This window comes from Leptonychotes weddellii, chromosome 5 (assembly GCF_054177405.1).
Source record: "Leptonychotes weddellii isolate Sample4059 chromosome 5, ASM5417740v2, whole genome shotgun sequence".
Lineage (NCBI taxonomy): Eukaryota > Metazoa > Chordata > Mammalia > Carnivora > Phocidae > Leptonychotes > Leptonychotes weddellii.
The window spans coordinates 112,765,718-112,780,038 of NC_138373.1; the positions used below are offsets into that span (position 1 = coordinate 112,765,718).

At 39.6% G+C, this 14,321-nt stretch overlaps 1 protein-coding gene across 2 annotated transcripts in view; it reads left to right on the plus strand.

Moving 5' to 3' along the window:
* Positions 1 to 14,321, plus strand: part of TBK1 (TANK binding kinase 1) — a 39,976-nt gene that overhangs the window by 4,566 nt on the left and 21,089 nt on the right. The window contains exons 3-5 of one of the 2 annotated variants that reach the window (XM_081821997.1): positions 3,453 to 3,593; positions 7,551 to 7,680; positions 10,440 to 10,621. In XM_081821997.1, coding sequence (XP_081678123.1) covers positions 3,453 to 3,593; positions 7,551 to 7,680; positions 10,440 to 10,621 — 453 coding nt within the window. Of the gene's footprint in view, positions 1 to 3,452; positions 3,594 to 7,550; positions 7,681 to 7,785; positions 9,605 to 10,439; positions 10,622 to 14,321 lie in introns of those variants that run through there. The other variant, XM_081821998.1, reaches the window with a different exon arrangement.

Below are 14,321 nucleotides of genomic sequence, written 5' to 3' on the forward strand. Positions count from 1 at the left end.
TTAAACTGTGGTTTGGTTGTTATTCTGTTTTCATATTGTCTGAAAACGAGTAGTAGGCAAGAGTGAGGGAGGTGTGATCACGTCACAGAGATGGTGGTCTCCAAATAGTGATCTTGAAGAGTGGTTGTGAAGCAGTTAAATGGTTTTAAGAAAAAAGATCATGAGATTCTGAAGTGAGAAAAAGAACATGAGATTCTGACAGAAAAAGATTGTGAGCTTCTGAGGTAATCATGGCTATGAGCAGTGAATCTGTATGGAAAGCTGTGGAGAGGGTATCAAAGCAGGCACAGCACGGAGATCCTGACAGACAGGCAGCCATGAAATATGTTAAGGCACGTGGTGCTTGAACCCCGAAGTCAAAGAGGAAATGATCTTTCCACTTGCTCCAGGGAAGTTCACCCTTGGGTTATGGGGAAAGTAAGATTAAACTCAGAATCTGGACTGACCACCAAGGAGAGGCTTGCCAATTAGAATGACTGGAAGGAAGTGGAGAAGTCTGAAAGAGAGCCTTAAAGTAAAGTTAATATGAAAGGGGCGCCTGGGTGGCTCAGTCGTAAAGTGTCTGCCTTCGGCTCAGGTCATGATCCCAGGGTCCTGGGATCGAGGCCCACGTTGGGCTCCCTACTCAGTGGAGAGTCTGCTTCTCCCTCTCCCTCTGCCTGCCTCTCTACCCACTTGTGCTCTCTCTCTCTCTGTCAAATAAATAAAATCTTTTAAAGAAAGTAAATGAAGTTAATATGAAGAACATAAGAAGGTAACATTTACCTGAAATGAAGCATATATTTGTACCTCTAAGAGTCCCTCCCAGCTACAGCTGTGCATTGTAATTTTCTGTGCAATCTACTTCAGTATGCCATGAGAGAGTGAGAGTGGGGTGCTGCAGGTATATCCATAGAGAAAAGGAAATGTCTTTGATCCTCCAAGAGAAGGCTCTATAAAGAAACAGTCTGCCCTAGTCATCTAGGTGAAGTCGCAGAAAGATCTCCAAGGCAGCAGTGATGCAATCCAATGAGGATAGGCTACTTAAACCCAACCGACTCCAGCTCCTACTTCCATACGCACATCTATACGCACATCTACATGCACAGTATTGCAGCTAGGGAGTGTTTCTTTTTTTTAAGATTTTATTTATTTGACAGAGAGCATGCACAAGCAGGGGGAAGGACCAAGGGAGAGCGAGAAGCAGGCTCCCCACTGAGCACAGAGCCCAGCATGGGTCTCGATCCCAGGACCCTGGGATCATGACCTGAGTTGAAGGCAGACACTTAACCAACTGAGCCACCCAGGCATCCCTACTTTGAGCTTCTTAATGAAATTTCATATATGGAGTATAGTTTTCAATCTCTCTTTTCCTGTTTAGTTTTTAAATTATTAGACTTGGAGAAACCCTTCTAAATTCCACTTTCTTATTTAAAATATACTTTCACATTTGGTATTATTAGAGCTCTTATATGTCAGTGACTGTCTTTGCCTCATGTATCATAATGGAAGCTTTTTCTTTTTTTTAACTTTTATGTATTTATTTATTTTTAAGTAGGCTGTAGGCCCAGTGTGGGGCTTGAACTCACGACCCTGAGATCAAGAGTTGCATGCTCCACTGACTAAGCCAGCCAGGCACCCCGGAAGCTTTTTAATATGAAAGAAAATAGCCTTTTCTTCATTCCAAAGCATACAATTTGAGAGAAATTTGGAGCAGCTGACTGATTTTAGCTTTAAAAAGAAATCAAGAGGGGCGCCTGGGTGGCTCAGTTGGTTAAGCGACTGCCTTCGGCTCAGGTCATGATCCTGGAGTCCCGGGATCGAGTTCCGCATTGGGCTCCCTGCTCGGCAGGGAGTCTGCTTCTCCCTCTGACCCTCCTCCCTCTCATGCTCTCTGTCTCTCATTCTCTCTGTCTCAAATAAATAAATAAAATCTTTAAAAAAAAAAAAAAAGAAATCAAGAGCTCTAGTATAGTTACCTATGCTTAAAAATATTTGGGTGTTCTAACACCAGTCAGAATGGCCAAAATTAACAAGTCAGGAAACAACAGATGTTGGCAAGGATGTGGAGAAGGGGGAACCCTCCTACACTGTTGGTGGGAATGCAAGCCGGTGCAGCCACTCCGGAAAACAGTATGGAGGTTCCTCAGAAAGTTGAAAATAGAGCTACCGTATGACCTAGCAATTGCACTACTGGGTATTTACCCCAAAGATAACAAATGTAGTGATCCAAAGGGGTATGTGCACCCCAGTGTTTATAGCAGCAATGTCCACAATAGCCAAACTATGGAAAGAGCCAAGATGTCCATCAACAGATGAATGGATAAAGAAGATGTGGTAGGGGCGCCTGGGTGGCTCAGTCGTTAAGCATCTGCCTTCCTTCGGCTCAGGTCATGATTCCGGGGTCCTGGGATCGAGCCCCGCATCGGGCTCCCTGCTCGGCCGGGAGCCTGCTTCTCCCTCTCTCACTCCCCCTGCTTGTGTTCCCCTCTCTCGCTGTGTCTCTCTCTGTCAAATAAATAAAATCTTTAAAAAAAAAAAAGATGTGGTGTATATATATATACAATGGAATATTATGCAACCATTAAAAAAACCCAAAATCTTGCCATTTACAACGACGTGGATGGAACTAGGGGGTATTATGCTAAGTGAAATAAGTTAATCAGAGAAAGACATGTATCGTATGATCTCACTGATATGAGGAATTCTTAATCTCAGGAAACAAGCTGAGGGTTGCTGGAGTGGTGGGGGGTGGGAGGGATGGGGTAGTTGGGTGATAGACATTGGGGAGGGTATGTGCTATGGTGAGTGCTGTGAATTGTGTAAGACTGATGAACCACAGGCCTGTACCTCTGAAACAAATAATACATTATACGTTAAAAAAAAAAAAAAAAGAAGGGCGCCTGGGTGGCTCAGTTGGTTAAGCGACTGCCTTCGGCTCAGGTCGTGATCCTGGAGTCCCAGGATCGAGTCCCGCATCGGGCTCCCTGCTCGGCAGGGAGTCTGCTTCGCCCTCTGACTCTCCTCCCTCTCATGCTCTCTGTCTCTCATTCTCTCTCAAATGAATAAATAAAATCTTTAAAAAAAAAAAAAAAAAAAAAGAAGAGGATAGTAGGAAGGGAAAAAGGAAGGTGGGAAATTGAAGGGGGAGACAAACCATGAGAGACTATGGACTCTGAGAAACAAACTGAGGGTTCTAGAGGGGAGGGGCCTGAGGGGGATGGGTTAGCCTGGTGATGGGTATTAAAGAGGGCACGTATTGAATGGAGCACTGGGTGTTATACGCAAACAATGAATCATGGAACTCTACATCAAAAACTAATGATGTAATGTATGGTAATTAACATAATAAAATTTTTAAAAAATATTTGGGTGTTCTATAAGACAGATAAATTGCTATAGCTAGTTCTAATAGTACCTTTTAATCTGCTTTATAATATCATAAATAAATAAAACCTTTCTCTTTTTTTTAGAAAACTGGTGACTTATTTGCTATCAAAGTATTTAATAATATAAGCTTCCTTCGTCCAGTGGATGTTCAAATGAGAGAATTTGAAGTGTTAAAAAAACTCAATCACAAAAATATTGTCAAATTATTTGCTATTGAAGAGGAGGTAAGTAGTCAAGCTTTAGTTAATCTTGTCATATTTATTGTAAATATTGCAATTCAGGAGAAATGACCTAATATAAAAAATTGTTTTGGGGCGCCTGGGTGGCTCAGTCGTTAAGCGTCTGCCTTCGGCCCAGGTCATGATCCCAGGGTCCTGGGATCGAGCCCCGCATCGGGATCCCTGCTCCACGGGGAGCCTGCTTCTCCCTCTCCCACTCCCCCTGCTTGTGTTCCCTCTCTCACTGTGTCTCTCTGTCAAATAAATAAATAAAATCTTTAAAAAAAAAAAAAAATTGTTTTATAAACAATGAGCTTTTTTAAATGGTGAAAATTAGAGCTCATATAACCAAATATTCTGTCCTCAAAGATTCTTTTTTTTTTCCTCAAAGATTCTTGAAGAGATAAAACAATGGAAATAAAGTATCATGGAATCAGAGCAAGTAGTGTAAGAAATAAGAGTAAAGAATATGGTTACCAGTATTTTTACTAAAAATAAAAACTAAGTGAAATTAAATTGGCATAATTATACAAGGGGGAAGTCAAGCAATAGAAAGAAGGCTTCGTAAAAGAAAAAAATCCTAGGAATCCAGAAATGAATATAGTATATGAAATATATACTGTATATGTTAATATAGTATGTAAAAGATAAAATTGACTTTAGGGAGAAACTGAAAAGAGAATGTTAATTCGGGGGAAAAAAAAGAATGTCATTAGGAAAATTATCTAGAAGTAATGGAAATAGAAATTTAGTTTGACCCCTTTAGACATGAGTAATCAGTCAAATCACACCTTTTGAATAATGATTTGGCAGTTTATATTCCTTATAATAGTGATTTCATTTTTAGTAAGTATTTCTTAGGAGCTAATCAGAAATGTAAATTATAGTTTTATGCACAAAGATGTTCATTGCTGCCCTGTTTATGATAAAGAATGGTTAAATAAGTTAGAATATGTGATGGATAGTTACTCAGTTTGTTACGCTCGAGGTTAAGAGTGTAGCCCTCCAGACTGCCAGGTTTGTTGAAGACTTCTGATACCAGCTGCAGAAGAGTTTGGCTTACTGCACAGTCCCCCCAAGACTGTGCTTATTCAGACACTAGCTGCAAGTTCAGAAGTCCCCTAGGGCTACCATCACATCAGACTCGCTGGCTACAAATTTGGGGCTCCCCATGACTGCCCCCAGATTTGATAATTTGCTAGAACGTTGAATGACTCGGGACGCCTGGGTGGCTCAGTCAGTTAAGTGTCCAGCTCTTTATTTCAGCTCATGTCATGATCTCAGGGTCCTGGGATTGAGCCCCATGTTGGCCTTCACACTCTGGTTGGGATTCTCTCCCTTTTCCTCTGCTGGCCCTCCCCCCAACCCCCACTGTGCGCTCTCTCTCTCTAAATAAATAAATAAGTCTTAAAAAAAATAGAATGTTGAATGACTCACAGAACTCAGGAAAGCACTATACTTAACAGTTTTATTAGAGCAAAAGGATACAGATTAGAACTAGTCAAAGGAAGAAATTCATAGGACAGATGTAGGAGGATTCCAAACATGAATCTTCTTGTCCTCATAGTTACAGTACCCTCCTGGCATTGATGTAGGACAGTATGCACAGAATATTGCCAGCCTCAGAAACTCACCTGAGCCTTTGGTGTCTAGAGTTTGTGTTGGGACTCAATCACATACTGCCTACATGGCCGACCTTTAGTCTTTAGCCCTTTCCAGAGGTTCAGGCTAACACCTTTAGTCTTCATTTCCTTTGGAAATTGAGATGGACGTACACATCCTAAAACCTCCCTCAAAAATCACATCATTAGACTGTTATGTGGCCAAAGCCCCCATTCAAAGAAAGATACTTCTAGCAGACAAGATACTCCAGATACCTAGTAATCACCTGTTAGTAGCCAAGGGCAGACAAAAGCCTGACCTCTCTTGGGGTAAAATTTATTCTTCACTACACAGTAGTTAAGCAGTAATGAAAAGAGATATTTACCAAAGTTTTAATCACCTGGGAATATGGTTATGTGAGAAAAACAGGATTAAAAATATATATGCACAAACCATGAGAAACGATGGACTCTGAAAAACAAACGGAGGGTTCTAGAGGGGAGGGGGGTGGGAGGATGGGTTAGCCTGGTGATGGGTATTAAAGAGGGCACGTTCTGCATGGAGCACTGGGTGTTATACGCAAACAATGAATCATGGAACCTACATCAAAAACTAATGATTTAATGTATGGTGATTAACATAACATAATAATAAAAGAAAAAAATGTATATATGCAGTGTGATCTTGAATATACAGCATCATGTGCAAATAGTGTTGTGTATTTCTTATGTGATTTGATATACAGGAAAAAGACTGAAGGGAAATGCACCAAAATGCTAGCATAATTATCTCTGGGTGATGGAATTATGAGTATTTCCCAAATTTTCAACAATCAACGTATTATTTCATTATTTAAAAATAACAGTCTTTGGGGTGCCTGGGTGGCTTAGTTGTTAAGCGTCTGCCTTCAGCTCAGGTCATAATCCCAGGGTCCTGGGATCGAGCCCCGCATCGGGCTCCCTGCTCAGCAGGAAGCCTGCTTCTCCCTCTCCCACTCCCCCTGCTTGTGTTCCCTCTCTCACTGTCTCTCTGTCAGATAAATAAATAAAATCTTTAAAAAAAATAAAAAAATAAAAATAAGTCTTTTAAAGTTATTTTTCTCTTTTTATAACTACTCAATAGTAGAGAAATTTAAAATAGTTTATAAAAGGGGGCACCTGGGTGACTCAGTTGGTTAAGTGGCTGCCTTCGACTCGGGTCATAATCTCGGGGTCCTGGGATCGAGCCCCGCGTCGGGCTCCCTGCTCAGTGAGGAGTCTGCTTCTCCCTCTGCCCCTCCCCCCAACTTATGCTCCCTCTCTCCCTCTCGCTCCCTCTGTCAAATAAATAAATAAAATCTTTTTAAAAATAAATAAAATAGTTTTTAAAAGTGTTTTGGGGGGAGCCTGGGTGGCTCAGTTGGTTAAGTGACTGCCTTCGGCTCAGGTCATGATCCCAGAGTCCCAGGATGGAGTCCCACATTGGGCTTCCTGCTCAGTAGGAAGTCTGCTTCTCCCTCTGACCCTCCCTCCTCTCGTGCTCTCTCTCTCTGACCCTCCCCCCTCTCGTGCTCTCCCTCTGCTTCTCCCTCTGACCTTCCCCCACTCTCTCTCCCCCTCAAATAAGTAAATAAAATCTTTAAAAAAAAATAAAAGTATTTTGGGGATATGCAGAAAAAATTATAAGAGGAAGGAAGGATAAAAAATTGGAGATGACTACAAAATTTTTTTTGGAAATGAATACTGGATTTTAAGACTCATAATCACATTTTTAAGTTCCTGAAATGGGCATATATCTTATAATCAGTGTGTATATGTAATTTGATAGTATTTCTTTTTCCCTATAAAGCTGTTACTAAATTGATAGTGTATCTTACAATCAGTGGTACGTTAAAAGGTTTAAAACAAATAAGCAGCTCAAATGCAAATCTGCAGACTAGCACTTTGCTATGAAAGGGACCACTCAGCTATTCTGCCATTTGTTTTTAAGGCTAGCACTCTATTCCCTGAAGTAAAAGTACTTGTCATGAGAAGAATTTCAAGTGTTTTAAGAGATCTGTTAGAAGATTAATGTCCTAAATGTACTATTATGTATTAGAAATTTTTAAAGAACCATTATAACAGTGTAGCAGTGATTTTCTGTTTCAGATTTAGCCAGCTTTCATGGTGGTTTGATCGTCTTCAAAAACAGATCCAATGGGAATTTAGATCTTAATCGTTATATGAGTATAGTCAATACTTATTTAACAAATCCCAGGTAAAGCAATTCACAGTGCCTTTGTTATTGTAGTATATTCTACGTTTAAGTGAAATCAGATAAGTACTAGCATGTAATAAAAACTTACTTTTTGAGTCCCAATCAGTGATTTTTTTTTTTTTCCAGACAACAACAAGACATAAAGTACTTATTATGGAATTTTGTCCATGCGGAAGTTTATACACTGTTTTAGAAGAGCCATCTAATGCCTATGGACTACCAGAGTCTGAATTTTTAATTGTTTTGCGAGATGTGGGTACGTTTGTCTATCTGATTTTATAGATAATAGGTGTATATAATTTAATGACAGAATTTTTTTTAAAAGATTTTATTTATTTGAGAGACAGAGAGAGAGAGCACGAGTGGTGAGAGGAACGGGGGGGGGAAGCAGACTCCCCACTGAGTAGGGAGCCCGATGCAGGGCTTGATCCCGGGACCCCGGGATCATGACCTGAGTCAAAGGCAGGTGCTTAATCAACTGAACCATCCAGGTGCCCCAAGAGTTGTTTTTTTTTTTTAAGTAGGCTCCACACCCAGCATGGAGCCCAACACAGGGCTCGAACTCATGACCCCAAGATCAAGACCCAAGCCGTAATCAAGAGTCTGACCCTTAACCGACTGAGCCACCCAAGTCCTCCTAATGACATAAGAATTTTAAAAGTAATACATTATTTTTATATTCAAAACCAAAGACCTTTATGCAGTACTTTCTTAGATATGACACCAAGAGTATACATACAAAAAGAAAAAATAGATAAATTGAACTTCATCAACATTAAAAACCATTGTTTCAGAGGACAGTATCAAGTAAGTGAAAAGACAACCCATAGAATGAGAGAAGATATTTACAAATTGTATATCTGATAAGGATTTTTTATCCTGACAACTTAATCAAAAGACAAATGACCCAATTTAAAAATGGGCAAAAAGAAAAAATAAATAAAAATAGGTAAATGATTTGATAAACATTTCTCCAAAGAAGATGTACATATATGGCCCACAAGCACACAGAAAGTTACTCAAGATTATTTGTCATTAGGGAAATGCAAATCAAAACCACAAAGTGATAGCACTAAATACCCACTAGCATGGCCAAATCTAAAAGATAAAACAGGGGCGCCTGGGTGGCTCATTCAGTTGAGCATCCACTTCTTGGTTTCAACTTAGGTCATGATCTCAGGTTCATGAGATCGAGCCCGGCCTTGGGCTCCTTGCTCAGCAGGGAGTCTGCTTGTGATCCTGTCCCTCTGCACCTCCCCCTACTCATGCATGTGCTGTCTCTCTCTCTCTCTTAAATAAATTAATTTAAAAAAAAGACAAAACAAAAACAGGTGTTGGCAAGGATGTGAAGAAGTTGGACCCTCATATACAGCTGGTGGGATCGTAAAAAGGTACAGCCACTTTGGAAAACAGCCTTAGCAGTTCCTCAAGAGATTAAACATAGAATTACCATGTGACTTAGCAGTTCCATTGCTAGGTATTTACCTAAAAGAATTAAAAACATATCCACACAAAAACTTGTACACCAGTATTCATAATACCCAAAAATGGAAGTAGCCCAGGTGTTCATCAACTGATGTATAAACAAAATGTCCATTATCCATGCAATGACATATTACTCCTTCATGAAAAAGAAAATGGGGCACTTGGCTCACTCAACCGGTAGAGCATGTGACTCTTGATCTTGGGGTCACGAGTCGGGCCTAGAGCTTACTTTAAAAAAAAGAGAGAAATAAAGTAGTGATACATGCCGTTACATTGATGCGCCTTGAAAAATTATGCTAAGTGAAGGAAACCAGACACAAAGGTCACAATATTTATGATTTCATTTGTATGAAATGTTCAGAATAGGCAAATCCATAGAGACAGAAAGCAGATTAGTCATTGCCAGGGGTTTGAGGGGATGGCAGAGTTGAGGAGTGACTGCTAATGGGTATGGGGTTTCTTTTTGGCATAATGAAAATGTTCTGAAAATAGTGGTGATGGTTGTACACTTTGACTCTTCTAAAAACTACTCAATTGTATACTTTAAAAGGCTGAATTTTATGATACATGAATTTTATCTCAAAGCTATTTAAAAAAAAAAAGAATATGGCAACCAAAGGGAATAATATCTTCTTGACGAGAAATGAATCAGTATTTGAGGAATGGGAAAAGTCCAGTGATAAAGAAGGCATAAGGTTAGTGGGAATTCTTGAACTTGACACTGGAAGCAGTGTGGAGACCCCTTAGGCGAGGATAAGAGGAGAGAGAAATAATATATGCTACAGCCTGTTTAACCAAGTAGAAGTTATAGATAATTGATGACTTCCTAAGTATACCGGTAACCCTGAATTTTCATAATTGAATGTGATACCCCTAAGTTTATTTTCATATGTTATATTTGGACATTCATCTGTCAGCTGTCAAATCTTTCATACTGGCGTACAGTGGCACTGCTTGTCAGTTAGCCAGAACAGTTTAATTTCAGCAATGTAGCCACCTTTACCCTTAAAAAAAAAAGGAAAATGACCTTTGAAGAATAGCTTTAAGCATGTAAGAAATATAGGTCTGTGGAAGCCAGTCTGACACTTTGCTTCTATTACTTTTTTACTGTTTTATGTATTGAGTGCAGTTTACTTTTTTATGGAATTTTTTCCCAAGCTAAAGAAATATGAAACTGTAGTGAAAGATTGGTAATTTCTCAGGAATCATTATTCTTAAGTTTAGGCAGATTACCCACATGTATATAACTAAAAGTAATTCAGGAAGTCATATGCTTAAGACCATTTTGTTCCATTTCCTAATAGTACTTAATTAAGAGAGATTGGACTCTTCCCTAGACCATATTGATCCTTATTCTTAAACTCTGTTACTCAGACATGAGATATAAAATGTAAATACCGTTTATTCCTTCTTTGGTAAAAATGATTTTAGACCAACTTATGGAAAAACATATTGAGTGAATATGAATGAATTTGATGTGCATACACGTAGATGCCTACATTATGATTTCCTTTGTTTTATTTTAATAAGTCGGTGGAATGAATCATCTCCGAGAGAATGGCATAGTACACCGCGATATCAAGCCAGGAAATATCATGCGTGTTATAGGGGAAGATGGGCAGTCTGTGTACAAACTCACAGATTTTGGCGCAGCTAGAGAATTAGAAGATGATGAGCAGTTTGTTTCTCTGTATGGCACAGAAGAATATTTGGTAAGTCAGGTATCACTAATTTATTTAAAGCTGAATATGTTGTAAATAATGAGTAACTGGTCAAACTAGTTCACTATAAAATGTCTTAGTAACTTTTATGACAAAAATTAAACTTTATTCTCATGTATATGGTGTGTAATGAGGGAATTAGATATTGGTATCTAAGGATGCTGTTATTTTTCTGTTAGAAATTCTTTTTTTTAAATAAAGATTTCATTTATTTATTTGACAGAGAGAGAGAGACACACAGCGAGAGAGGGAACACAAGCAGAGGGGGTGGGAGAGGGAGAAGCAGGCTTCCCACTGAGCAGGGAGCCCAATGCGGGGTTCGATCCTGGGACTCTGGGATCATGACCTGAGCCGAAGGCAGACGCTTAACGACTGCATCACCCAGGCGCCCCTCTGTTAAAAATTCTTACAAGTTTTATAAAACTCAAGTTCTTTAATTTTACTAATGCTATGGATCTATATTAAAAGCAAAAGCTATATATACGTTTCAGAAGCATGTAGCTAGTAAATGCTCCCTTTTTTGGATCAGAGCAGTTAACATATTACAAGCTTGTTATCATGATATCCCCTGTAGAGCAAAATTCATTACAATTCTGAAGCAGAAGATTCTATTCAGGGAGGTTGGTTATTGAAATACAGAAAGGAACATTATTAGAAACACAAAAAATGAAATGCTTTTGAAAAGATCTAACTTGAAATGCTAGAAAGCTAGAAAAGCTCTGTTTGAAACTGTGTAGATGTGTTTGTGAAAAGTTAGTAAGCGCTTGAAACACTTACGAAAATATACTTAAAAGTAAGTATATTTAATTTTTCAAGGAACCACCATACTATTTTCCATGTGGCTGCACCAATTTACATTCCCAGCAACAGTGCCTGAAGATTCCCTCCTTTTCTCCACATCCTTGCCAACACTTGTTATTTCTTGTCTTTTTATACTAGCCATTCTGACTGGTGTGAGGTGGTATCTCATGATTTTGATTTGTTTTTCCCTGATGATTAAGTGATGTTGAGCATCTTTACCTGTGACCATTGGCCATCTGTGTGTCTTCTTCAGAAAAAATGTTTTTTCAGGTCTTCTTCCCATTTGTTAATTGAATTATTTGTGGGTTTTTTGGTGTGGTATGAGTTCTTCTTTTTTCTTTTTGAGAAATCTCTACACCCAACACGCGGCTTGAACTAACAACCCCAAGATCAGGAGGCGCATGCTCCACTGATTAAACCAGCCAGGCTCCCCTGTATGAGTTCTTTATGTGTCTTGGATATTAACACCCTAACGGAGATATCATTTGCGAATATTTTCTCCTATTTAGTAGATTGCCTTTTCATTTCATTGATGGTTTCCTTTGCTGTGCAGAAGCTTTTTATTTTGGTGTAGTCCCAGTACTTTATTTTTCCTTTCATTTCCTTTGCTTGTGGTAACTACATATGTAGTGGTGAGCTTTGTGTAATGTGTAGAATTTTTTTTTTAAGTAGGCTCCCCACCCAATGTGGGGCTCGAACTCACAACCCTGAGATCAAGAGTTGCATGCTCTACTGATTGAGCCAGCCAGGTACCCCTAGAATTATTGAATCACTATGTTGTACACCTGAAACTAAAATAACACTGTATGTCAACTATATTTCATTAATAAAAATTTAAAATAAGTAAGTACATTTAACATGTAATCAGGAAGCTTATAATATAAAGCTATCACTAACTGCTCATGGCTCTGGGCTTTATCTTTAAAGTCAGATTCTGGGGCACCTGGGTGGCTCAGTCGTTAAGCGTCTGCCTTTGGATATCGAGCTCCGCGTCGGGTTCGCTGCTCGGCGGGAGGCCTGCTTCTCCCTCTCCCACTCCCCCTGCTTGTGTTCCCTCTCTCACTGTTCTATCTCTGTCAAATAAATAAATAAATAAATAAAATCTTTAAAAAAGAGAGAGCGAGAGAACAGGTAGAGAAAGGCCCAATGTATCTTAAAAAATAGAAATTTGAAAAATAATTTATGGAGCCATCCCCACCTCCCACCCCTCCTACACACCACACACAAAACCCAGGGATTGTGACCCTTTGGGAGTCAGATTCATAGATTGCATCATTTAGAAACACCCTCCTAGTAGTGTTATCTGCATTGGTTCCTGGGCCCTTGGGCCATAGCCACATACCACAATGTCATAAGGCATTTGTTTTGATTTAGATGATCAAATCTTTGGTCATCTCTACTCTACTTTGGTCCATAGTACACTCTTGTAGCTTTATCTTCCAAGAATCTTAAAGTTCTAATGCATAACTTCTGTAAAGGCAAATGTCAGGAGGCTAAGCATGTATGACTCCTGGTTGTATTCTGCAGAGCTAAATGTCCATCAGAATCTCTGTCTGGACCTGTAAGCTCCTAAGTCATGTCCTGTACGATTTATCTCTACTCCGGAACTCTAATATAGTGTCTCCTGGGCTTAAAGTCATGTGTTTAAAGTCTGATGATCAGCTGCTTGTCTGGGTTGCTACATCCCCAGTCAACCCAGTCAGGCTAGTCCTCTGAAATAATTTTAGAAAATTTGATTTTTATCTCAGAATCCATCTGACTTGCTCTGATGGACTGCATGTCAGGGATGAGGAAAAGGCATCAAGGCTGCCTGAAAGGTTTGGGGTATAAGCAACTGGATAGATAGTGGTATTGCTTACTTAGAGGATAAAGATTAGAAGGAAACCAGTTTGAGAGTGAAGACCAAGAGTCTATTTTATATATGTGAAGTTTGAGCTACTTTTTAGATATTAAAGAAAATAGTAGAATATATGAATCTGGAGCTCAGGGCGGGAGATAGTTTTGGGAGTTAAAGTATATAGATAAGGGGCACCTGGGTGGCTCAGTTGGTTAAGCGTTTGCCTTCGACTCAGATCATGATCCTGGGGTCCTGGGATCAAGCCCCCGTATTGGGCTCCCTGCTCAGCAGGGAGCCTGCTTCTCCCTCTGCCCCTCCTTGTGCCTGCTGCTCTGCCTGCTTGTGCTGTCTCTCTCTCTGTCAAATAAATAAAATCTTAAAAATAAAGTATATAGATAATATTTAATGCCATAGGCCTAAATAGGAGATGAGGAAATAAGGCAGTTGTAAGTGTGAACAGCTATTTTGAGAAGTTTTGCTATGGTGGGAAGCAGAGAATTGGGTCATAGGTAGAAAGGGTGGTGGGGTCAATTTAGGGTTTTAAAAAAAAAAAATGGGAGATCTTAGGGATGCCTGGGTGGCTCAGTCAGATAAGTGACTCTTGATTTCAGCTAAAGTCATGATCGCAGGATTGCGAGATCAAGCCCTGCATTGGGCTCTGTGCTGGGTGTGGAGCCTGCTTAAGATTCTCTCTCTCCCTCTCCCGCGCCCCCCAAAAAGAGAAAGAAAATGGGAGATCTTAAAGTATGTATGTAAGCTGAAAGGAATGATCCAGTAGGGGGAAATTGATACATAAAAGGGGTAATTGCAGGAACGGATTTCTGGAATTGGTGAGACAATAGGGTGGGTTCCACAGCACAGATGAAAAAGTCAGCCCTTAATAGGAGCAGTTCCATCGTAACTGGAAAGTAGGCCTGGAGTCTGGACACAGATTCAGATAGGTTGGTATTTGATAAAAGGCATAGGGAGAATTGATCTCTGATTGATATGATGGAATTTGTAGGTGTTATTGAATACCCATTTGTGTGTAATGTATTACTATAGAACCCAAGT